The 24,538-nt window shown below is 53.0% G+C and overlaps 3 protein-coding genes across 11 annotated transcripts in view; 1 reads left to right on the top strand and 2 right to left on the bottom strand.

Moving 5' to 3' along the window:
- Positions 1 to 221: 221 nt before the first annotated feature.
- Positions 222 to 7,566, bottom strand: Tnnt3 (troponin T3, fast skeletal type). The gene is made up of 9 exons (XM_050137072.1): positions 7,549 to 7,566; positions 5,222 to 5,267; positions 4,522 to 4,638; positions 4,353 to 4,430; positions 3,977 to 4,090; positions 3,763 to 3,872; positions 3,527 to 3,617; positions 1,861 to 1,901; positions 222 to 380 (listed from the first exon to the last, which is right to left on the bottom strand). The coding sequence occupies exons 3-9, from the start codon at positions 4,603 to 4,605 to the stop codon at positions 326 to 328; spliced, it is 573 nt and encodes a 190-aa protein (XP_049993029.1). The 5' UTR covers positions 4,606 to 4,638; positions 5,222 to 5,267; positions 7,549 to 7,566; the 3' UTR covers positions 222 to 325.
- Positions 7,567 to 20,549: 12,983 nt separating this feature from the next.
- The window catches only part of Lsp1 (lymphocyte specific protein 1), a 34,107-nt gene continuing 30,118 nt past the window's right edge, over positions 20,550 to 24,538 (bottom strand). For 4 of the 9 annotated variants that reach the window (XM_050137142.1, XM_050137143.1, XM_050137139.1 and 1 more), the window contains exon 11: positions 20,748 to 20,896. Coding sequence is in view for 3 of the 9 variants with exons in the window: in XM_050137140.1 (XP_049993097.1) it covers positions 20,591 to 20,896 (306 nt within the window). In the remaining 6 variants the exon portion in view is untranslated. Of the gene's footprint in view, positions 20,897 to 24,538 lie in introns of all 9 variants that reach the window. The other 5 variants (XM_050137140.1, XM_050137141.1, XM_050137135.1 and 2 more) reach the window with 2 other exon arrangements.
- On the top strand, positions 20,896 to 24,531 carry Prr33 (proline rich 33). The gene has a single exon (XM_050137144.1). It carries the CDS (start codon positions 21,954 to 21,956, stop codon positions 23,355 to 23,357), a length of 1,404 nt encoding a protein of 467 aa, XP_049993101.1. The 5' UTR covers positions 20,896 to 21,953; the 3' UTR covers positions 23,358 to 24,531.

The following is a 24,538-nucleotide window of genomic DNA, read 5'->3' as shown; positions in this document are numbered from 1 at the left end:
TAAAGCAAAGCACCGTGTGCAGTTGAGCCATGGTTGTTAGCAGCAGGAAGATACCCGGAGTCTTCCAGGGCCGTTCTGGGGTGTGCTCCCATAGTGCTCCTGTCCTGCAATACCACCTCCCACCCTCCTCAGGCCCCTTAGACATGACAGTATATACACAGTAGAGGGGAGTCTGATAACTTTATTCCCAGACCCCGGAAGGTGAGGGCATTGAGGCAGGATGGGCCCTGAGCTCCAGAAGAAGCCTGGGCGTGAGGGTTGGAGGGTGCAGAGCTGGCAGAAGTCAGGGTAGAAGGTCTCTGCTGCAGCGCACTGCTTGGCTCCTTTACTTCCAGCGTCCGCCGACTTTGCCCTTGGCTGTAGCACCAGCCTTCTTGCTGCTGCAAATGGGAAGCAAGTTGCGCTTAAGGGTCAGAGTGTCCAGCCAGCCAGTGGAGACCTTTGGCTCCTGTCTCCCCAAGCTGTCGCCCCCACCTCCACTGCACACACCTCGTTCCAACCTGAGCAGTAGGAACTGACTCACCTGCAGAGGGCCTGACAGGGCCTGGACACTAGTGTGGTTAGGACAGGGTTAGCTGGTTACCTGGGCTCACCTTCTCTTCTCCTGCCTTGGCCAGGGGGAATACTGCAGACAGACCCATGCCACCCTAGCTTCAGACATTATTGATTTTGAAAGGCCTGTGCCTTTCTGATGGCAGCTAAGGGTACCTGTTCCAAAGGACTTGGGACCCTATTAGCTGAGGCCATTTGCACCCCAGCAAGTTGGAAGCAGGATGAGCACTGTGTGAAGGTCTAGGCTGACCAGAGGCTAAAAGTGTGTGAGCTCTGAAGTCAACCCAGTGCGACCGTGGGCTGGCAATGCTGTGTCCTCACAGACCTTCCTGAGCATCCTAGCATGTGTGCACACACATTCACATGCCCATGGCATCTCGTCAAATTAGCCTGCCACGACCCTCCAGCCCAGAGATGCAAGCCAACAGCCTCTTCCTTGGAGGAGCAGCCATCTTTCCCTGAGCATCATGAATGTGTGGAAGGAAGGAAAAAAATTCCCAAGAAACAGGAAATCTAAGAAGCCCCCCCCCCCCCCCGGCTTGATTCTGTCCTTGAAGTGTAACAACCTCAAGTCCAGGCTAAGAATTATCAAACTCAGAACCTGGTGAGGGGTCACTATAGCAACAGGCCCTGGAGTCCTGTGGGACCTGATGTCTTGAATGGAGGGGTTACCCTCCTGTGGAGTCAGTTTCTCTCTCTCTCTCTCTCTCTCTCTCTCTCTCTCTCTCTCTCCATCTTAAATATCCCAAGTTAGCCTTAGAACTTACTCTTCAACTCTTGATCCTCCTGCCTCTACATCCTTCCCACGGTGCTGGGATTTATGGATGTGCTCCAGCTTAGGTACTGGGGTCTAACTAAGAGCCTTGCACATGCTGGGCAAGCACTCTATCAACTGAACTATACCTCTACTCCCCACTCCTTTCTTTTGGTTGTTGTTAGCTGAGATAGGGTTTTATGTAGCCCAGGCTGGTCTTGAATGCCTGATCCTGCTCCCAACTCTGGAGAGGTATTGGGATTGTAGGTTTTCATTACCACATCCTGTTACAGGCTTCCTGCTGGCCAGCACATCATAGAGTTGGAAGGTATCACTAACAAACCCCATCTGGCACCTCCTGCATGCAGAAGAAGAAGGAACCATTGGGTCCCAGGGCCCTGTTAGTCTTGTTATTGCTCTGCTAAGGGCCAGCCACCAAGAGCCCTTGATCAAGGACCAGCTGCTAAAATGTCTAGGCCCTAGGTAGGGTTGCAGGTGGCTGGTCCTGGGGACTCTGGGTCCAGCACAGAGCAAGAACGGGCTAGGTTACTTACTGCTTCTGGGCTTGGTCAATGCGGCTCCTGAGAGTAGTGATCTGTAACAACACAGGTGACTTACTGTGACAGAGACCTGGGAAGCCCAGCAGGGCACTGGCCAGGGTACACAAGTCTTTACCACGGGACTGGCCAGCCGTGGCCTCTCCACTGTATCCTCATGGCAGGGACAGTCTCCTGTGCCATTTTCCTTACTGTCTCATGGTTTCTTTGTGAGAAGACACTGTTGCTTTGTCCTCAGGCTGCGTCTTGACTTGCTCTCTCTAGCTACCACACACAGCAGCTCTTGACTGGCCACTTACCTTGTGGCTTTGGCAGGATGCAGGTAGGGCAAGGGACAGGGTGGAGTTGAGGCCTCCAGACCTCCCAAAGTTCCACCTCTGACTCCTGATCCCCACCTTCCTGCTCCTTGACCCACGATGCCTGCTCCTGACTTGGTGGCCTAGAGGCCCTGGCCCCAAATGGAGCACTGGGAAGGCAAGATCCTTCGTTTCTCATCTGCCAACAAGGGCGTCAGGCCGGCCTCGTAGCCACCAGATGAGGTCAGGAGAGAGGAGCTGTGGCAGAGGGAAAAGGCCCTTTGCCACCAGTGTCCTCAACACCCCAGATCTTTGCCATGCGAGAGGCTAGCTGAGCATTGCACACCCACAAGCCTGGCTCTGCCTACTCACAACTTGGCCAGCATCTCCACTCTGGCCCGAACAGTCATGATCTAGAAAAATCAAGATGGTTACCAGGTTGGGTGGGCAGTTGAGGATTCAAGGCCCTGATAAAAGTGGAGCCAGTCTTTTAATGGACAACCAGGCTCTGCAAACCTAGGAGACCAGACATGGGCAGAGTATATCTGGAGGCTATGGGTTCCTGACTTAGTATTGTTGCTGAGAAGAGTGGTCTGGTCTCTGCTTGGGGGAGTCTTCTCTGAGCTAGCTCCTGGGGTGGCCTTGAGGCTGAGGGATGAGTATCTTTCTAGAAATGGCCAATAATTAAGGTTTGGAGACCAAGGCTCTTCAAAGTTGAACATCTAAGACCCAGAGGTTGCAAGGAGCCAGAGCTTGTGGATTGTCTATTTTGATGGTTGTGGGAGATGCCCCTGCATGAGTTCTCGCCTCTCTCTTTACCTGGCACTGGGTGGACAAGTGGGGAAGACAGTACAGCTATGCCAGTGAGACTAATGTGCTTGCATTTGCAGTAAAGCACAGTGGACACCAGGACTGGGGCCTCATCCATGGTGAGCAGGACCATGCTTGGCTTCTAACTCATCCCCCAAGGCCCTGCCCTGTCTCTCCCCTTACCTCTCCCTCACACCATTCCAGATTCTCAGACCCCCAGAGGAGACACAGCATTAAACTCCCTTTTCCAGTTTTAGGTGAAGGTGTGCGTCACCCTGCCTGCCTGCTTGCCTGCCCTGAAGATGTTATGGGAACCTCAGCGGTTTGAGAACGCATACTAGTTCTAGCTACACCGTTGGCCAATTCAGATGTAGGTCAGGCTGATCGCTCAAGTGCCTCCCCTGAAGGACAGGCTCTAGAGGTGGATCCCCGCTGGGCAGTGGAGCCAGGTCTCAAGGTGAAGGCAGACCAGAGTATAACTGGGTTATGGGGAGACAGCTGATCCCCGAAGAGAGTGAGACCTTGTAGGCCCAAGAAGCAGAGATGGCTAGACTCACATCATATTTCTGGCGTTTTAGCTTCTCCCCAAACTCATATTTGTCAGTCTCCAGTTGGTACAGGGTATCCCAGAGTTCCTTGGCCTTGTCCCTGGAAGATGGAAAAGAGGAGGTTTGACAGGATGATGTCAGAGAGGCAGGGCCTAAGACCCTACTTTCTCCTCCAGCCACCACAGAGAATTGTGACTTGATTCTTCTGGGGAAGGGCCCAGTGCCATCTGGGAGGGCCACCCTACCTCAGCTTGTCATCACTGAGATGGTCGATGTTCAGAGGCTTGCGTCTCTCTGCAAGAATCTTCTTCTTCATCTCCCTGGCTGTCTGCTTCTTGCCTCTCTTCTGGTCAGCCTGGGGAGGGGAGAGGTGGTGAGAAGCCCAGTCTCAGGAGGTACCTGACCCAAACACCAGCCCCACTTGAAGGCCACCTTCAGGGCTCTGAGCATGTTCCTTACCTTGGCCAGATAGCTGCTGTAGTTGGCACCCATGGAGGACAGAGCCTTTTTCTTCTTCATGTCATCCTCGGCTCTCCTCTTGGCATCTTCCTCCTCTCTTCTGGCCTTCTCCTCCTGTGGAGACCCCATCCCCAAGATCTTCAAGGGATGCCCTTTGAGCAGGCTTCAAAGACTAGTTTTGGACTTAGCAACTTCTAGAAGGAGGTTGCTCTTCGGCAGGGGAGGGGGGGGGCTCTGTAGAGCAGGAGGCATTAACCCTCCTGGTTAATTGGCTCTGGTTGTTGGCCCAACAGAGGGCCACAGTGAGAGGAAGGCCTAAGATCATCTGCTTCCCTGGCTACACAGGCTGGAGGCAGCAGGATGACATAGTCCTTACCGCCAGTCTGTTCTGGCGTTCCCGCTCCTTCTCAGCGCGGATCCTCTGCTGCTCAGCCCTCTCTGCACGACGCTTCTCCTGAAGCCAAGAGGGCAAAATGGTCAGCCCTGCCCTGCCAGGCCCAGTCACTGCAGAAGCACCCTGCACCCTCCCAGGGCTGCGGACTCACAATTCTCTCCTTGAGTGCAATCAGCTCTTCTTCCTCTTTCTTTCTAGCTTCAAAGTGGCTGTCGATGAGGGCCTGGAGCTCCATGAGGTCCTTGTTCTGACGCTTTTTCTGGATATCCTGCGGGGGAGGGTGGCGAGAGAAAAGTTTCTACCCTTCCTGGCCAGCCTGAGACCCATCTGCAGCTAAGGAAGCTTTCTACCAAGTCTTTACATCTGCAGTCTTCCTGAGACCCAGAGTGACCCAGTCTGGACAGCCCAGGGTTGAGATAACGCCCTTCCTGTGGAGAAATCCAGGTCCTGACTACTCATGAAGCCAGTACCATCCTTGAGGTGACCTGTCTCAGACTTGACTCTTTCATCCTCAGAGATGTCCTCTTGGGTCAAACACAGAGGAGATTGTGAGACTGACTTGCTGCATACATGGATGGGTGTTTGAACAGATAAACGGATAGATGAAGGTGTGGATGAAAAGAGAGACAGTTGAGGGAAAGGCTAGGTGGATGAGTGGACGGATGGGCGGGTACAAAAATGCATGGAGGAGAAGGGAAGGCATCTCTGTTTCCTTGGGTCTGTGAGCGAATTATGGACGTGTGGATAGGCTACCTTGCTTCTGGCTACTTGGGAAGACATGACCTGAAGCCTAGCTTAAAGTTCAAAGACTGGAGCTTGGGATGAGGGTGTTCTGGGCCCCATACACTTACATCGAAGTCTACTTTCTCCCCTTCTGGGATCTTAGGAGCAGTGAGTCTGGGGAAGAGACACAGAAGTTGTTTCATAAGCACGGACAACTGGAACCTTCCCACAGCAGAGGCCAGCCAGCCTCGAATCTAGGCTGGCCTCCTCTTCTTTCTTGCACCCTGGCACCCAACAGAGCATGTCTCTGCTAGAGCAGGTTTGCCTGGCTCTTTGTTCTTGGGTTTCTAACCCGTGTTCCAGGAGTAGTTTGTCCCTTCCTAGAAGGCGTCACCCTGTTTTTGTCACCTCTGTTTCGTTCACTGCTTCATGCTGCCTTTCTCAGGCACATAAACAAATGTAATTAAGCCCTGGCAGAAGGCAGGGTGGCCACTATGAGCCCTCCCGGGGCAGTGACTGGCATCAGCTTCTGGGGTGAGACCTGTCCTGTGGCTCTGGACACTCTTTTAATCTTTCTTTCTGGGCGCCCAAATGAAGGAGCGCCTGTAAGGGGAAAAGGAACCCCCAGCCCGCTGGCTGTGCGACCCCCTCCTCCTGCCAACACATTCCAGATGGAGCAGGGAGCCCAGACAACCACGGCTTTTAGAAGCAGGCCACAGAAGAAAGAGGAGCTGAATAGCGATCAAAACCTGGAGAGGGAAGGGATTTTTCTAAGCTCTGAAGCCCCAAAGTTCCCTCCAAGGGAAAGCTGTACAGATGATGTTGTGCAAATGAAAAACTTATGTATGTGGAGGGGGGGGGGGAGAAAGAGAGCAAAAATCGAAACGCAGAGGGGGAAAAACCAGACTGAAAAAAAAAAACAACTTTTCAGCAAATACAGAGAAGATTTATATCCCTGAGTGAACGGACGATTAAGCAAACATGGAGACGTGTCGCCCATGAGAAAAACGAGCAAGGGGCACAAGCCACTGACTGACTCGCAAGAAAGACGACCAGTTGACAAACATGGACAGCTCGTGGTGGTGCCATCGGAGGAATGTAAGGCAACCATAAGATGTGGTTGGCCGTTCATCAACGGGTGAGGGGCAGACACTCGTTCTTTGGGCGCGGAGGGTGTGGGACACAAGACTGCTCACAGCCCACTTAGAAGACCGCCTTGGCTGGGCCCTGGTGGAAAGCAACTTGGCAGTGAATGTCAAAGTCTTCAGATCATTGGTCTTCTTTGACCCAGTAATTCCAGTTCTGGGAATGTGGCCTAGGCAAACAGCCCTCAAGATGGAAAATGCTTTCCAACCAGCGTTATTTATGATTGTAAAATATTGGGGGAAGCCTGTGATCAGGGAATGGTTAGGAAAATTATGGTTTGTCCAATTGATGGAATATTATGTGGCCATTCAAAATATTTAAGAAGACTATGTAAAAACATGGAAAAATACTTATGAATAGTGCTAAATTTTTTTAAAAAACAGAATTCAAGACTGTATAGACAGTCCCGTGCTTAAAAAAACATAGTCAGAATCTTTATTTTCCAAGAACTTCGTGTAGAAAAAGAGCAGGAAGAAATAAAGACCTTTTTCCCCCTCTCTGGTGCCTTCCACAGTCTGGCTGGTGGGTGGGTGGGAGAATTATGGATGGATATTTTCCCTTCTTCATTTGACTTTTATGTATTTTCCAAATTTTCTTAATGAGGTGTTTTATTTTCATATTGAGAACATAAATAATTTTTCTAAGATGAGAAACTATCTCACAGTTCTGCATTACTTTATGTGAAGTTGATTTAAAACAGCATTCAAGGGAGGAGTGTGGGCCAGCCACACTCTTCACTCAGCTTCTACTCTTCTCTCAAGGATGGGGAGGGAACAAGGGGCAGGAGCCAAAAGTTCAACCTGCTGTAGTGTGGAACAGACAGAGAGGCTTAAAGGGACAAAACGGTGCTGTATATGGAGGGTTGTGGACTTCCAAGGTTTACAACCCCCTGGTGCACTCCCAAGTGAGCAAGCAAGGCCAGGGTAAAAACCTCTGCAGAGTGGCTCACAGGGGGCTCAGCCCCCTTTAGGATCAGGTCAATCCAGAGAGGGTTTTCACCTCAAGCAGGAAATCCTCACCCCTCAAGTCCATTTTTTTTAAATATCTGGAGACCTGAATAATCTCCCAGCATAGCCAGGCATGGAAGATTCGTGACCCCTTCAGTCCCACTTCTGAGCCTTAGTCCATGTCCAGTGGCCTCCTTGACTGCACTGGCTGATGGGGAAGAGCAGCCTAATGCCTTTTTATTCCTTCCTACTCTCAACTTTAGTCTCTATTATCTTCTGCCATTTGGACTTTTCTTTTAAAACAGTTCCAGGCCCTGCCCTGTTCTTGCACCCCCATAGCACTGCCTGAATCCCCTACTTACTTGGGTCTTGGTTTCTCCTCTAGTCATGACAGCCAGCATGGGGAGAGAAAGAAAGAAATCAGGTAAGATAGGATGGTCTTTCCTGCCACAAGAACCACCAGGCTGGGGACTTCTACTCAGCCCACCCAGACCCCTCAACTATTCAGAAGCAGGAAGCCTGTGAAATTCTCCATGGGCTCTAAGAAGGACTTAGGGTGTGGGGATGAAGGGAGAAACCCACAGGAAGGCATATGTGTCCCCAGAGGACTGGGAGGGTGGGAGAGGTAGGAAGACAAGAGGCCTAGAGGACAGACTTCTGGAAAATCTGGGAAGCATCTGGGATGCTGGTTTATCTCCACTGACCAACTAACTGCTTCTGAGTGGGCAGATGCTTGGCCCTGGCCCTCTGACTCTGTGGCGGATGTACATAAAGCCTCAGCATCTTGAGGTTCCATGCCAGGGAAAAAAGGAAGACAGACAGACATGTGGACAGATGGGGTGAAAGGGCTGGAGAGTGAGCAATATAGACACTGGACCAATGGCTCCTCTCGCCTCACACAGGCAGAACCAGAGTCCTGTGCAGGTGGAGCAAGGGGCTGCAACAGCGGCTGGCAGGCCTTACCTTCCTCGTCCTCCTCCTGCTCCTCCTCGGCGACAGCATCTTCATGGCGTGGGCGCAAGCGCACATGCAAGAAAAAAGCCGCGCAACTGCAGAAGTGCAGAGGCCACACAGCAGCAGTGGCCACATGAACAGCGGAGGCAGGCACGCACAGGTCCCCGTGCCTGCGGGTGGCAGGGAAGCTCCTACACCTTCCCCAAGGCTTAGTCCCCTCTGTGGATCCTTGCTTTCCAGGTTGGCCTCTAACTCTCAATATAGCTAAGGATGACTTTGGACTCTTCCTCCTCCTGCCTCTACCTCCCAAGTGCTGTGATGACTGGTTCTGCCACACCTTGTTTATGCAGTCCTGGGATTTGAACTCAGGGCTTTGTGCATGCTGGGCAAGGAGGCTGGGCTATGAGTAGAGAGTGCGGGGACCTGTCTTGCCCAATATGCACATGGTGATGGGATCTAGGTTTGGCCCTGGTAAATCCTGAGGCTGCTCTCCCTTCCAGCTGTCACGGAACCTGCCATTACTTTCCACCACGTATATACTTCTACTTAGGCACATACTATGGTTTTGACAGTCGCTTTATTTCAAACCCTTCGTAAAAGTCTTTGTTCATAGAGCCTGCCTGAGAATCAAGAAAATATTTTTGGCTCATTTATATCTGTGAGTTTTGACAGGTTCAGCCCTTAGGATAGTGCTTCCTGATCCTGGGAACCTGCTCTCTGACCCCTGAGAGGCTTTTTCCCATGAGTCTCGGTGGGGCCTCTCTTCTTCAGAACCTCGTCTAAGCTGGCTGTCCTGAGGAAGGGCTGCTTCCTGAGTGTGCCCCATTCCTGCAGAGGTTGGGACTGGTGTTGACCCTGGTCAGGGCCTGCAGCTGCTCAGCCTCGCCCTTCCGTGCATGGTCCTGTAGCCCCTGTTCTAGTGTTAGGCAGACGCAAATCCACTGCCATGTGTGCACTCTGTCTGCCCGGAACACAGTGAGACCTGGCAGGGGAAGCATCTGGGACTCCCAGCAACTCTGCACTTGGCCAGTAGCCAGCAGGCCCCATCTAAGGTTTGGGTGGGGGTCTTGCCTGCAGGTTCTGACCAGTGCTCCTCTGGAACACCTATTTCTCACCTCTCCAAAAGACACGGGGTGACTTAACAACCAAAGCATGTAGCAGCGCTGCCTGAATAGTAGCTTAAATCTGCCCATAAGCCTGATGCCACTCTTGCTTAACCCGACCCCGGGAGCAGTGGGGTGCTGCAGAGCTCTCTTGCATGAGGTCTAGAGGAGTAGCCTGGGGAAGGAAGTTAAGGGGTTGGTGGACTCACCCTCCCCTTGTGATATTCTGGGGACCAGGAAGGATGGGGTGCTCCCTAGAATTAATTGCATGAGAGGCAGCTGCATAGTGGCAAGGTAAGGTTTCCCTGTGCTCTTTCTCCCTACCCTCCTGCCTGTCTATTTGTCCCAGTCAGTCTCAGTTCTGGCCCCAGGGAGGCCTGGTGACCTAAGATGCCTGAGAACATCCTGAATCCTGCTCCTAGCATTATCCAGGTACTTCCTGTCAGGCCCAGCCACCAGAAGCCTGCAAGTATGAAATGGAGGGGCTGAAATGGGCCTCTGGAGTTCAGCCCCTCCTCCCTTCCCCAGTGTAACCAGCCTTGCTGCTAGGCTGACAGTTGCCCCCCCTCCCCCGACAACCCCTGTCAGTTCTGCTTGATGGGTGTGTCTGGCTCAGGCCCAGGCACTGGGTGGGATGCTGGGATCTGACTGATTGCCTGTTTGCATGCATGGCCCCCGGCTGTTCCAGGTCTCTGACATCCCCACCTTGGGCCTCAGCCTGACTTTCCGCTTCACCCCACTTGCCCCTCCACCCTCCCTTCAGCCTCACCCCTCCTTTCTTTCCTCCCTCTGGCTTGATATCTGGGGTAGGTTGGAGGCTGCCTATTCAACGTTTTTGTGTTGCTCTACCTATCCTGATGAGGCCCCCAAGAGTCCCAGGGGATCTCCAGCGCCATTTTTCTAAAGCTGGCTCTGTAGACCCAGGATAGCCCATACGCTCCACCTAATCTTCCTGATGGAGGGCTAAGAAAAGCCTTTTTGCTCCTTGCCCTTAAACACTGTGATCGGGACTGCCACTGTCAGCCACCTAGGCCAGCAGATCGGGTTAGCTTCCCTAGTCTGCTCTGTCCTCAGCCTTGAGGCCAGCAGGGCTTAGTTGTTGTTGGTGGGTACATTGGAAAGGGGGTGGGAGGCAGGCAGTTGGAGAGGGAAGGGAAGGAGGGGAAGGCTCTTCATGGCTGTGAGGCAGATCTGGACCTACCTTCTTGGACTTCCTCTGTGGAGCAGCACCAGGGGAGAAGAGAGGGAGGGAGGAGAGAGAATGAATGAGTGGAGGGCATGTGGGAGAGGGGCAGAGGGAGGGACAGGTAGGTGTACAGGGGAGATGGAGGAAGTTACACGGCACCCTCTTGTTCCTTCTTGGCTGGCTCCTGCACACATACCCCCATGGCCACATATGTCATATGGCATTGAAGTCATGTCACATACCTGGTTCAGGGGCTAAGGAGGGCCACGGAACAAGAGGCAAAACCGCGGGTCAGAGGTCAGAGAAGGGATCCAGGTTAAAAGGACACAGCCGGTCACCGAGGGGTGGGATACGTGCAGGAAGCGAGCAAGATACTGTTAGAGTTAGCAGTGGTCCTGCCACCCTTGGCCCCACACCCCAGATTCTGGGACCCACTCGGAATGTGGGAATAGGAGGGGCAAACCGAACTCACCCCCAATCTGTCCTTCCTCACAAGTAGGGAAACTGAGATGAGGGTTGGGAATCTGGCTCTTGCTTTTGGGGCAGTGTCTCGTTTGGTTTCTTCCCTCATCTACCCACCCCCTGTCTGCCCTCAGCCAGGGTCAGTCTAGAGCTGCAGCCCACTTGGAGGCTCTAGTACCCAAGGGGAGCAGAACCAAGGCCTGCTCCAAACACCTCTTTTCTTGCCATCCCAGAGCTAGGTACAAAAGCCCAATTCCTTGGGCCTCTCTGTCTGATAGCCCCTAAGGAGGGCTGGGGGGTTGGGACTGTGATCGGGTTGGTGGGGGACACAGGCTAGGGGAACTGACTAAGGAGGAGGCCTTGGCCTGTCTTCACATCAGGCCCTATAGCAGGGCCTCTGGCTACTCTTGCATCTCTTCCTAAGATCTGAGCTCTTCCGACGTTTGGCTTAGTGAATCTGGCCTAGCAAAGGTCTTAGTCACCACTGTGGGCTTTCACTGACTTCTCTGGGAAAAGGAACTCAGTCTATACATGGCTCTATAGTCCCCCCACCCCCCACTCCTGTACTAGGCTGCCTTCTCTAGCATTGAAAGCATCTGACAGAGATTGGAGCACTTATGTTGTTTGTGGGGATTTTTGGAGTACTCATTCTCTTTGGTCAAGCATTGGCTGTGGTTAGTAGGTTATGTGGGGCCACATGGGGGGCTCCTTGGTTGGCTGGTGCCTCCTTGCTTCCCTGCCCTCTTCCCCACACCACATGGCTCCAGCCAGACCCTAGGCTCCACATGGGGACCAGAAGTCCTGTACCCTCATACCTTCCTCCTGGACTTCTGCAGCCGAGGAATGCCAGGGAGTGCAGGGTGTCAGGGAGGAGAGAGGATAGGATTAGAAAGGAGCACACAGCAGGCCCTTAGAAACAGGGGCTGAGGTCACAGCCCTATAAGATGGAAGGTTACACCAATTTCATCACTGGGGCAGAGGACAAGGGCAAATGGGGGTCAAGTCCTAAGCCAACTCACCTTCTTCCTGGGCTTCCTCTGAGGGTAAGTGAAGGTGACAAAGAGATGGCATGTAAGAGAGAGAACAGACAAGGACATTAGGAACGGGGCCTTTCCTGGGCTCTCTTGGACCAAACATGATGAGCAGGCCAGATTCCCATGCTTGGCCTACAGCAGCTAGCCAGAGTGAGCAGGGGCCCTGGAGCATCAGCCACTGCTATTCCTGCCAGTACACTAAGCTTCTACCTTCCTCAGGCCTGGCCCTCTGCACCCTATATCCCATGTCTGGGTGTTTGTGATTCTGCTCTACAGGACGCTGAAGGGCGGACCAGGACAAAGCCCACATGGTTTAGGGAAACTCCCTGTGCTCAGAGCATTTCTCAACCAGGGAATCCCATCTAGCTGTCAGAGCTAAAGGTTGGCGTCAAGGTGCTTTGGGGACACAGGACCCTTCGGGCCAACCCTAAGAAAGTGCAGCCCCCTAGGGCCACATCTCATTCAGAAACCAGCCCTTTCTGCTCCTGGCAGCAAGATATTTGCTCAGGTTGTTAAGGTAGCAGGTATTTTTCAAAATATTTTGAAAACACAGCACCCAGCAGCCCTTGCAGGATGGCCTGTCTGATGAGCTGTGTGAAGCCTCCCTCAGCTGAGCAAATGCCAGGAGCAGACAGCTTGTCAGGCCTGGGAACTGCTGTGCCGGGCTGCTCCCAGGTGCACTGGTACTCAGCGCTTTGCCCGCCCACACCTGCCTAGGCACGACAGAGCCAGGGAGGGGTCTCCAGCAGCCCAAGGGTGCAGTGAAAAAGAGATGCTAAGAGAGACAGAGAGAGACAAAGGGACAAAGACAGAAACAGAGAAAGGGAGAAAGATGAAGAGAGATAAACAGAGACAGAAAGAAATAGACAGATAGGGAGAGAGAAGAGAAGCCACAGTGGCTCTGAGGGGCTACAGTGCAGGGGCCAGGACCCCTGTTATTAATGAATTGAGAGTTTTAGAGGCCAGAACACATCCCACTTCACACACCATGGACACAGTGACCACAGAACATGTGTGAGTGGTTAACGACTATCTATCAACCAGTTGAAGAGATGGAGGGTTAATAGTTTAATTAATGATCGAACCATTGACCATTAATTAAATAATGGAATTATTAATTTGATGGTTAATGGTGCATTAATGATGAGGGGAGTAGACAGTTAATTGTCAGCTCAGGGAGGGTCCCCGAAGGCCTTCCCAAGGATGGCCATGGAGAGGCCTGTGGCTTCCTGAGTTACCTTCTTCTTCGTATTGTTCTGCATTAGAATAGAACAAAAGAAAGGAGCTCAGTTAGCAGAGATGGGACTGGAGATGGCAAGGGAATTGAAGGGCCAGCCTGTTCTGTCCCTGGATAGTTGGGTACCGCTACTGGCTAGGGATCAGGTCTGAGATCTTCAGTCCAAAGAGGCTGTGTGGTAGCTTGGGGAGATGGTCAGTCCACAAAGTGCTTGCCATATAAGCATAAGGACTTGAGTGTCAGTATTCAAATAAAAATCCAAGTGTGGTTACACACTCTGGAGACAGAAGGATCCCCCGGGCTTGCTGGCCAGCCAGTTTAGGCTAATCACCAAGTTCCAGGTTCAGCACCCCCCAACTTCTCTACCTCCCAACCTCTCCACCCCCATCTTGGCAAAAAAAAACCCCAAGGTGGACAGCTTCTGAGAAATGACATCCAAATATGACCTCTAGCTTACCCATACAAACATGTGGAACACATCTGTACACACACAACACACACACACACACACACACACACACACACACACACACACACACACACCAGAGGCTTTGTGGCCTTAGAGGAGGAAATGTCTCAGCCATGAGGGTGACATAGGATGTCTCTAGATGTCATGTCCTGCTATAGTCATGTGAGTAACAAAAGGTGACAAGGACAGAGAGGCTGCCTCTTGAGTCCCAAGGCATCACAGACATGCAGGTATATAGGTTGGGGAAGGTCAAGGTGTAAACAACGCAGGAAAAAAGTGTATGCCAGGGATCTGAGACAATTTGGGATAGGGATGTCTTTGAAGCCCAATGACTGATCTAGCTTGTCTGGGACTCTTGGGCAAGGGGTCCCCAAGAGATGAGTAATGCCAATAGTCAAAGCCCCACCCCCCCACCAATGGTGACTCTTCTGTCTAGAGACGGAAGAAAAGAGAGAAAATAGAGAAGACACTTACCCTCGACTTGTTCACTGTCATGGTGATGGGGCAGGGGGTAGAGAGAGAAGAAAAGTGAGATGAGCTTGAGCTTCTGATCTGGGACAGATATCTGCAGGTTCCAGGGGTCCCAGCCCACCAGCAAGGCAAGGGAGGCTACTATACAGCAGGGTACTCACGTTTCCTCGTCAGACATAGTGGCGGTGGGTTGTGTCTGGAGAAGGAATGACAACAGACGGGACAGTTAGGACTTGCCTTGGTTTAGAAGCCTCACAAGGAGGCAGGCTCTCAGAGATCAGGGCCTAGAGGGGATGTGTATAGATTACAATTGAGGGTCACCTCTTGGTCCCCCTGACTGGTCCTTCTCCCCATGACTCTGATCGCCCTTCTTCCTTCCCTGGCTGCAGCCTGGAACTTAGACTCTCTAACTGTCGGACTATTGGGAGGTTTATACATTCCACTCTGGACAGATGTCTCCTCTACAGAATTTTCATGCAAAGTCATCTAAAATGCAGAGACTTTCTCAGGTCAGGGGTAAGAGCTACAGGACCCTCTGGATCTGGGGACACCCTGCTGATCTGAGCTGATAGCCTCTGGTTAGGGAATCACCCCAAGATGACGGAACCCAGCTCCAAGGGTACAGACATTCTCTGTTGCTGGCTCTTCTTTCCTATGTGAACCCCAACTCCATGCTGTGCCTCATGTTTTTCTTGAGAGTTAAAGTTCCTTTTGGGGTACCCCAGGTCCTCTTTTGTGCTCTCTGGAACCCTCTGAGGTACCCTTTCAAATCACAGAGCCCATAAGCATTCAGTCTCTTTGTCTCCTTTCTCCTGAAATACACGGAGACTGAACTCACCAGGGTGGGTCTGAGAAACTTCTCTTTGGGAAGCCTGAATTTGACATGCATGTGCTGATCGGATTGAGCACCTCAGATCTCCTAGCACTACGTCTGGGACTGGATACACATGTTCAGGTATGGTGGCTACCAGGGCAGAGAACTTGATGGTTCCTGTGAGCTAATCATTGTACATGCCTGCAGTGCCTAAGGCCTGGGAACCTCCAAAGAACTGTATCACAATGTTGTCTCAAGGTCTGACAAACAATGTTCATAACGACACAACACAGCTGACTTGAAGACAATAGCTCTGGCGCCCCCAGGGAGGGGGCTAAAAATGCACCAGCAGCTTAATGCTGAGGTGGGAGCTGTTTCGAAGCCCTGTTGATAACATTAGCTTTCCCAGAACTATTGAAACTTCCTGCAAAATTAACCCACAGATACCTGGGAGGTTCTTGGCTAAGCACAAGGTTGAGCCCTGCCTTGTCCCCAAGCCTCTGTGTGAGAGTCCATCAACCATAAATAAGCCACCCAGCCAGAGCTGACCAACCTGCTCTGATCCCTACCAGTCCTTCTAACTCCCCCTTTACTGCCCTCTGTATCCCCCAGGGGCACTCTGTGGGGTGGGAAAGTCTGTGGGGTAGAGCAGTGTCTCTGAGACCCCACCTTGCTTCTCCCGTCTCTAGTTTCCACTGGACCCACACACCTGTCAGCAGCAGAGGGAGGGGGGGGTGGGGGGGTGCATTTATAAGAAGCCAGTGGCAGCTGAAGTGTCCAAAAATAGGCATCAAAATTAGCAAGACTCCTCTGTCCTGAAACCCAAGATGGCAGGGGGGCAGGGTACTGAGAGCAACCCAGCCATTTTGGCTCCCCTCCTGGCTCTTGCCGGCCTCCAGCAAGAGCTGCCTTACACCCTTCCAAAGTGGGGTAGCAGTGGCCCTCACTCCGGGTTGGGAAACTGAGGCTACTGGTCCTCTAGAGTTCCCTAAGGCCCACTTGAGCAGATCTGGATCTCTCCACCTTATTTCAATATCCCTGTAAGTTGGGGAGAGGCAGAGGTAGGGTGGCAGGAATGGGACAGGGCTGGCCAATCAACAACTGAGAGGGAAAGCAGTTGTCCCGTGGAGAGTTCTGGCCTTAGAAGGGATTTATGAAAATAGCCTGTGAGGTCAGGTTCCTTGGGGGTACACGCCAACCTCCGTTTCTTCAAGGGTGACAAAACTCAAAGGGGGGCGGGAGGTCCTGCCACTCACTTGCTATGGGACCCTGATCACTTCCTGCCTTGGGCCCAGTACCCTCTGATCAACCTTGTCTGGTCCTATCTCCTCCAAGGACTCCCAAGGACTTCTAGAAAGCTCACACTCAGGAAGGTAGGGTTCCCAACCTGGAGATTTCAGCAAAGCTGAGGCCTGGAGGGCTAGGGTCTCTTGGGACCACCTATTCTCCCAGCCATAAGCAAGATCAGATACGACCTATCTGCTTAGGCCCAGACCCTCCCATTCCCTCTGTCCTGTTTCTGCTTGGCTCCTGTCTATCCTTGATCTGAGCCTTAAGATCTGCCCTGGGGTGGGGGGCCCAGATATCTCTCCAGTTTTCTTCTTTCCTAGGATGACCTGAGGTAAGCCCGTATCTACAAAATTGCAAGAGTAGCTTAGGGCTCAGAGCTCTGGCTCCAGGAATGAGTTGAAATGCCATTCCTTCCCTCAGGTCACTCTTACACAGCCCCAGAAAGACTCCCACCCTGCTATATCACAGCAGGCAATCTCGGAGCTCTGGGTAATGTCCCCTAAGTGGATCCTTATCTCACTCTTTGAACTTCTCCCTAGATCCTACCTTAGGAGGGCTCCTTATCCCTGAGGCCCCCAGCATCTCCCCTCCTCCCTTCTCCCAGGTCCTTTTACTCTGGTTTGGCACCAGTCATCCCGAGGCTCAGCCGCCATGTTTCTAGTCATCAATACATAACACAGTATGAGGCCCAGGACCCGTTTGAGTGCCCCTTAGATGTTAGGTACCCAAACCCTGACACAGTCACCCACTCCTAGGCAGGCTGTTCACATCCATACCCACCTGGAGTTGAGTCTGAGAAAGGCTGGGGGCTCCTTGTGGACAGGACCAGCAGCAGCAGGCACTGTCTGACAGCCTCACCCCCTCATGTTATAGTGACATCTGATCTTCCCTGGCAGCCCATTGGCCAGCAGATGGGTGGCTGGGGCATGGGGAGGGGGAGGGTGTGCCCAAGCAGGCCCCTGACCAAGTATAGGAATGCCCCAGAGGAGGAGGCCCAAGGAGGCAAGGATGGAGGAGACATGCCTGGAGGAGGCAAGGTCCCCAACTGTCCTAGAAAGGTGCCAGTTGCTATTTTTACCTACCCCCCACCCCGGGCAATGGGCACATGCTTGATGGACTGACGGAGGGAGGAGGGATGGATTAGATGGAGCCAAAGACTGTGTTGAGCCAGGCTGGTATTGGGGAGTGGTCATCAGAGCTTGGGTTTCAAGTCCCCTGCTCCTCTGCCCAAGGTGGCTTGTAGGAGTGGGAACTTTGCTCAAGATAGGGTCTAATTCCATGTGGCACCCCTGTAGCTCGGCCCTACGTCTCCATCACAGAGACAGCTCAAAACACCCACAGAATGAAGGACCTTGAATCCTTGGCCCGTATTGTACCAAACCCCTTAGAAACCAGGCCTATTTTTTCAAGTGGACACCATTGGAACATATAACAAGAGAAATGATGACCTAAACCCTGTGGTGGTTGTTGATCTTCCCCAGTGATTGGGGAAGGCTGGGTCATGTTTGGGCCTATTTTTGGTCCAGGGGTTCTGTCCTAAGATGTTGAGACCTAGGCTCTATTGGGTTCTGAGCAGGCCTGGCCATGTGCCTGGCCTTTCTTTCCTCAAGACTCCAGGGGGCACCATCCAACCATGGACACCTCTCCTGGGCCTTGTGTGCCTGGATAGCCCTGCCTTTAGGGAAACTAAAGCACCAAGTAGCAAGAGACCAACTTGGCACTTCCTACTCATTTCCTCAAGTCTCCCAGACCCCACGGGTTGGGCATGACAGGTAAGGCCCATGGATCTATCCAGTTCAGGGGAAAAGTCAATGTGAACCCCAGGGGACACAGACAGGGCTCCTGTTCTTGGCATCCTAGGGTTAGAGACAAGCTGGATCTTCGAGTTTCTGGAAGGTTGAGATGGACCCACCAACCACTTCCTACGTGTCGGAGATGGGCCATAGAGTAGCAGAGACACACAAGACCCACCTTATTGTCAAAAGCAGGGTGGAGCCAGTCTTTTAGCCTGCGGGCTCACAGAACAGGGCCTCTCTCCTGCTCTCCTCTGCTCCAAGCACCTGCCCTTTAGAGGTCCCTCAAAGCTGGAGTTGCTGGGCTACTCCAACCTTCCACAGCCATCCATGTCCTTGGATAGATAGGGTTCAGTGAACTCCAAATAACACAGATGCCCAGTTCAATCTGCCCTTGGAGGTCATGTAGAGTTTATGAAGCCCCACACTGGTGCCAAGGGGACTCTAAATCTCTTCTGTGCTAAGGCCAGCCTCCCTTTCATCAGGTTTTAACCGAAACAAAGCACATCCCTCAGTTGAGGAACACAGAGAGCAGACACGAGGGATTTGGTCCAGTCTGTAGTTTTTGAAGTCCTGCATCCAGAAGCTCTTTTGTCTGAGAGGAATGGGGGTCCTTAGAGGTCTGTAGGAGGGTATACTATTGTCTCTGTAATGGCTCCTTATGGCCAGCAGGGGAGGGTGGCTGCTCACTTCAGAAGTCTTTGGCAGGCACTTGCAGTGAGGTCAGAGAGACAGGGCAGGTCTTATTTTGGGTAACAGTCATCTCCTTCTCAGGGGACCAGGCCCAAGGTACAGCAGGACAGCATAGAGTGGGCACTGCTGGACCTGTTGCTGCTGGCCACTAAAGACTTGAGCAGGTAACACACGCCAGGTAATATACAACAGGTCCTCCTTGGCTTGGCTGGGGCTCGGTGAGCAGGGGAGACAGAGCAAAAGGCTCCCTGGGGATCTGGGAGAGGACTGGAGACCCTGGTGGAGGTGGGGGACAAAGTCTGTTGGATGGGTGCTGAACTTCTACCCAGGAGACTGAGAAGTGTGGAGTTTGAGGCTTCACAGACTGGTTGTGAAGGATCCCTCAAAGTTGGTGAATGAAGATCTTAGCCTTGCGGACAGAGGAGGTTGAGAAGGGCCTGTCTTTCCAGTGTTTTGGCTCCAGTAGCCAATATGGGCGACTCCTAGGATAGTGGGGTGCTCAGAGGCCATCCAGACTGGGAGTGTAAGAGGCCCTGGACCCTGAGCCTTACCCAGTACTCCTAGTTGACCCACTGTGGCTAGCTCTGCCAAACCCAGGATAGGACTGGCTGACGTGGCATTTGGGACTCAGCAGCTGTGATCTGGGCAGCAGCTGCCTCCATGCATGACAGCTCCTCCAGCTTCTAAAAACACAGATTGGCTCGACAGGTATTAGGGCACTTCTGGGTCCAAGGGACTTCACTTTGAGCAGGACCTTGAGGAGGAAACCCCAGCTATTGGATCCCTCAGGAGTCAGGCAGGAAGATGGAAGGGCCGTGTCCTGGTGTCTCGGGCAGGGTGGGCAGTGTTATAGCAGGGGGTAGACTCTATACCTGAGACCCACACAAGATTTAGCGGAGTTGTACTTAGCACACCTTGCACTCTCCTCCCGAGGTGAGTCAGGGGAGCATTGTGCAATAAACACTTTCCCTCTGTCACTTGACATACCCATTCTGGTCCTACACTAGTATTTTGCTCCCTGTCCCTTAAGGACCTTGAAACAGCTTCTGCCCTTGGTCACCTCCTCATCTGAGTAGAAAGGGCAGGGAGTGTCCCGTGTCCTGGGAAAAGCTTCTTGTGGAGCAGAGTAGAGCTCCACATCTACATCATGGTGAGGCTGTGAGCAGGCTGGGGACATCAACCTGTGTGAACATTAATATTCCAGAGCTATGTGTCCCCACCAGTGGAGTTGGAAGCTTTCAGAAAGTCAAGATTCTGAATGTCTAGGTAGATGTCATTGTCAAGCTTAGCTCATCATTAGTCAAGGATCTCCAGAGTCCAGAGGCAATAGGGTTTAGAGTCAGGCCAAGGGGCAGGCTTGTGAGGGGCGGGAGACCCCAAGGACAACATCCCATAGCTCAACTGTCATTCACACACTTGGTCAGCCACTATACACTCATTCACCCTCACAATCAGCTCTCACAGTTTCTACTTCCATTCCTTCCTTTCTTCTCTCCTTTCCACCATTTTCTACTCCCCCACCTATCCATCTACTCATCCATCAACCCACCCACTCAACTACTTACCCATCAACACCTCCACCTGTCACTATTCATTCATGTCTCCATCTAGCTACCCATTCATCTACACAGCCAGCCAGTCAGCTACTCATGTATCTATCTGTCCCTCTATCTACTCATAAATGATCTATCCTTCTGCTCATTCATCCATTTATCTACTTACACTCTGTCCATCCATCCATCTACTTACCCATGAGCTCACCACTCATCCATCACCCATCATCCATCTGTCCATCCATCTATCACCCATCCATCATTCACCTTGTTCCCTGTTAGTGAGCACAGGAGAGCCAGTGCATGGGGCCATTCAAGATGCTTTATTACACAAGAAAGAGGGACTCAGAGTCCTAAACATTCAGCATGGGGACAGGTACCGCTTGGATCTGGCTGGGATGCTGGCCTTCTCTCCTCCATCCTTCCTTGGGAGCTCTTGGTTCCTCTAGGGAGTGGTCCCTTTAGCTGATGGTGAGAGGCAGAGGTAGGGGGGTTGATCAAAGAGTAAGAGGGGATAGAAGATGGAGGGTCCAGGAGCAAAAGGAGGGGGGAGTGGCAGCTGGGTTGTTGGAGGCACAAGAGCAGGCCAGACTGGCAACAGGAAGCAACTTCTTGGTCAGGGCTGGGAATGGCTTCTGACTGGAGTATCTCCTGGAAACATAGGCAAGGGTATGGGGTGCATTAGGCTGGGGTTGAAGAAGTGGCACAAGCTGTCCTTCTCTATGACCCTACTTTCCTAGTGTCCATCAGACCTTACCATAGCCCTCCTTATCTGGGGAGGCTCCTGCTTACAGTGGTCAGTCACCTAGGAGACCATCTCTCAGGCTCAAATCTATTCTGGGCCTAGGCTGGCTCAGGAGGCAATACTGACTACCCACTGGGGCAGCCCTCTTGAACCAAACCCAAAGTTACCCCAATTCTTTAAGTCCCAATTTCCTAAAGGTAACCCAGAAGCTTGGAGCAAGTGTGGGAAGACCACCCCAGCCCCCTTCCAGTGTTTGCTTCTGCTCCAGCAGAGTCAGCTCCGACCGCGGCAGTCATAGGCCTCCTTCCACCCCAAACCAGATGGCCTCCAGTTTGGCCCAGATGCCATTTGTCAGTGTCCTTGCAAACATGTGGCGCCCAGAAACCAAGACAGGCAGCTCGGCCTGGACCACCCCTGGCAGGAGGGCTGTGGGGATATCCCATTCAGCATAGCTCAGCAAAAACTGCTCCCGTCTTCCTGCTAATCTACCTCTAAGGATACAGCCTCAGCTTGCCTGAGCCTTTTGGCTGCCACCCCTCACCACTCAAAGCACACGGACGCGCCTGTGGTCAAGCTGGCGACGGCATGGCGGCCCTCACGTGTCTGCAGGCAGCCTGCCCTCCACCACTGTCCGGCAGCTGGCCAGGCACAGGCAGTTTGCTTGCAGTTCATCAGTGGGTCTCTGTTCCCATCCTGTACTACTATATGTCTGGGCCCCAGCTGGTACTTGGAGGTAAGGCCAGCTTTATGCAGGCTGTCATATAGGACAGATCCCTGAAGGCAGGTTCTAGGCTTTGTCACCCACCAAGTGACCTGGAGCCACTGTAAGTTCACCTACACACCAGGGTATGATGAAGGCACCCACAATGACTAATGCATAAGGCTAGAAGGTGATTGGAGTATGGGAGAGCCTGGGAAGAAGGCTTCTAGTAGCTGACTCTGCACCTTCTCCCACTTCGGCATATGAAACCACCCAGCAGTCCCTCCTGTGGGCAGGGGAGGGGGCCCAGCCTGACCACTCTTTCTCCCCTCTATCCCAGACCAGAGATGTTCGTTTCATTTGTGTCGACACCCCAGGCAGCATGTGGCCCAAGACCTGAGGCCCCCCATGGGCCCCCACCACCCTTGCTGCCCAAACCTGGAAAAGACAACCAGAGACTTCAGAAGCTACTGAGAAAAGCCGCCCGGAAGAAGATGGTGGGAACAAACCTCACCCCACCTGGGGTCTTCCGTACCTCCCTGTCCCCTGTGAGTGAGGCCAGTCATGACCTGGAGACCACCGTCCAGCGTCCTACTGAAGCCCCTCACTTGGTGGTCCCCCTGCCCCGCTCACCACATATCCCCATTGTTCACCACGTAGCCTCGCCCCTACAGAAGTCCACTGTCTCTTTCAGTCTTCCTCAGCAAAGGTCTCTGGCAGCTCATTTCAAGGCACCGCCTAGGCTTGAAGCCGCAATCCCAGAAACTGCCTGGCCCAGCAATGGCTTTGCCCATGTATCTGCCCCTACAGCAGCTGGTACCCATATCACCCAAGTGCATATCCGGCTGTCACCATCCTCGCATACTGGGACATCCGAGTCCCCCAGGGTGGCCCTGGATGGGGATAAAAGCCTGTGTAATTCTCATACCCAGCCTCTCATCCCAGTGGCACACATTCGCCCACTGCCCACCGGGGTACAGGCAGTCAGTCCTGGGCCTGAGGAGCCCCCTGTAACAAGGCCACCACCCAGCTTTCAGGCCTCAGCATCCAGAGAGTCAGGTGCTCGAGTGGTGGTACCCATAGCCCCTACCTACCGCTCATCTGGACTCTCGCCTTATAGCCCAGCTCCTGCAGCTCCCGAAGCAGAACACCTAGAGGAGCTGCCCACAGCCAGGCTTGCCATGGAGCCCAAGCATGTCTCCAGCCTCCCAGCAGCCTCAGGTCCCTCGGGCCTCCCCCAATGCCCTGTTCCCAAAGTTGCACCCAAGCCCTGCCTTAGTGGTTGGACACGCCTGAAGAAGCAACTGATGGAGGACGCAGAGCAGCCTGCATTTCCAGAGCCGGAGCTGAGCGTGCAGTCTATGCAACCAGAGGTGCCAGCCCCCATGGTCCCACAGCCCCCTGCCTCCAGGGCCTCTAGGATGTGGGACGCAGTGCTGTACCGTATGTCACTGACTGAGTCCCGTAGAAGCCACCCTGTGGGGCCCGGAGATGGGGGACACCCCCCAGCCTGCCTCGGTCGCTTGCCTTTTCTGTGCCGACCTCGCTTCAATGCCCGGAAACTACAGGAGGCTGTCCGGCCTGCTCCTACACTGCACCCCATCCTGGAGCTACACTCCCAGCCCAAGAACTTCAACCGGACAGCAGCAGGTTGGAGACTCCAGTGATGTAGCCAGAGTGGCCTCACAGACTCTGGACTGGGGGAGGGGGGGCAGAGACCGACTGAGGCTGAGGATACAGAGAGAGGGTCTCAGTCCTCACAAGTGAACACAGTGGGTCAGGATAGTGCATGGCCATGGCCATGGCAGCTGGCTGCTCAAAGGAACCTATTAGATAGACACAGACAAGTTGGTGGGAGCGGTAGTGGCAAGTGAGAGATGTGGATGAAGCGGGGAGCATGTGTCTGGAGGCAGTTTGGAGTGGTGGAGGAGAATGCAAGTTGGAGAATATTTATGGATGATGGGAGCCTGACCTCAGGACCAGGGTTCATAGAGGGCTTTAGGCCCAGTGCAAGCTGGTTTGGGTGAGAGGTATTCAGAGGTACATAGGACTGGGCAGTGGAGAAAGGATGTTCTGTGGTCTCATGTGTGTCTCTTCTGATTCCCGTCAGTAAGGGCTTACTGGGTAGGGCTACACTGAGGGCAGGGCTTAGTACAAATCATAACCAAGTTTCAACAGTCGGGTAAGGACAGGTCAAACCAGAGGGTTATAAAGAGGCAGGGGCCAGGCACTAGAGGGACTCCACCCCTAAGATCTGCCCAACTCTGACAGAACATCAGCTGTGAGAGGAGGGACCCAAAGGAGCCAGGAGAGGCTCTCCGTCACAGCCACCACAATGGGATTCAGCAGGGATTGGGCCAGAAGTCCTGCTTGGAATATGATGGGTACTATGGCTGTGGACAGAGCTACCAATAAATGTATGTATACCCATACAGGCATCACCTCTGTGTTTTTCATGGGATGGGGAATGCAGCAGAGTCCCTAGGGGTCTTCAGCAGGGCAGGGGGACAAGCCAAGGTCCCATCTCCTTTACTGGATGTATGGTAACCCACACTTTTGGATTCTGTGCCACACTCAGTTTCTCCGGGGCCGACTCACATATCGTGAGTCTCACTGGATATGGTAGGAGTTCCTAAATAGAGTTTGAGTCTCCTATGAACAGTACTGGGCCAACCTGATCCTGCTTGAGGGGAGAGAGTTCCGGGCTTCAGAGAGCCAGGAAGACAGCTGGTAGCCAGACAGAAAACACAGCAACTCTAAGGCCAGGTCTTCAGCCCTCAAGACCTAAGATATGGCCCATCTAGGCCAGTATGCTCCCGGGGGGACCCATTTTGTCATGCTTTGGTCC

Source organism: Alexandromys fortis, unplaced genomic scaffold, assembly GCF_014885135.2.
Source record: "Alexandromys fortis isolate MF-2015 unplaced genomic scaffold, M_Fortis_MF-2015_v1.1 scaffold_3, whole genome shotgun sequence".
Classification (NCBI taxonomy): domain Eukaryota; kingdom Metazoa; phylum Chordata; class Mammalia; order Rodentia; family Cricetidae; genus Alexandromys; species Alexandromys fortis.
This window is presented reverse-complemented; position numbering and strand designations above follow the sequence as displayed.

Excerpts from the sequence above, each read along its gene's own strand:
- Tnnt3 (XM_050137072.1), bottom strand. The coding sequence starts at position 4,605 with ATGGAGCTCCAGGCCCTCATCGACAGCCACTTTGAAGCTAGAAAGAAA. Across the intron at positions 4,091-4,352 it reads AACGCCAGAACAGACTGGCG|GAGGAGAAGGCCAGAAGAGA; the intron begins GTAAGGACTATG and ends GGGTCTCCACAG. Across the intron at positions 381-1,860 it reads ATTGACCAAGCCCAGAAGCA|CAGCAAGAAGGCTGGTGCTA; the intron begins GTAAGTAACCTA and ends TCCCATTTGCAG.
- Prr33 (XM_050137144.1), top strand. The coding sequence starts at position 21,954 with ATGAAACCACCCAGCAGTCCCTCCTGTGGGCAGGGGAGGGGGCCCAGC.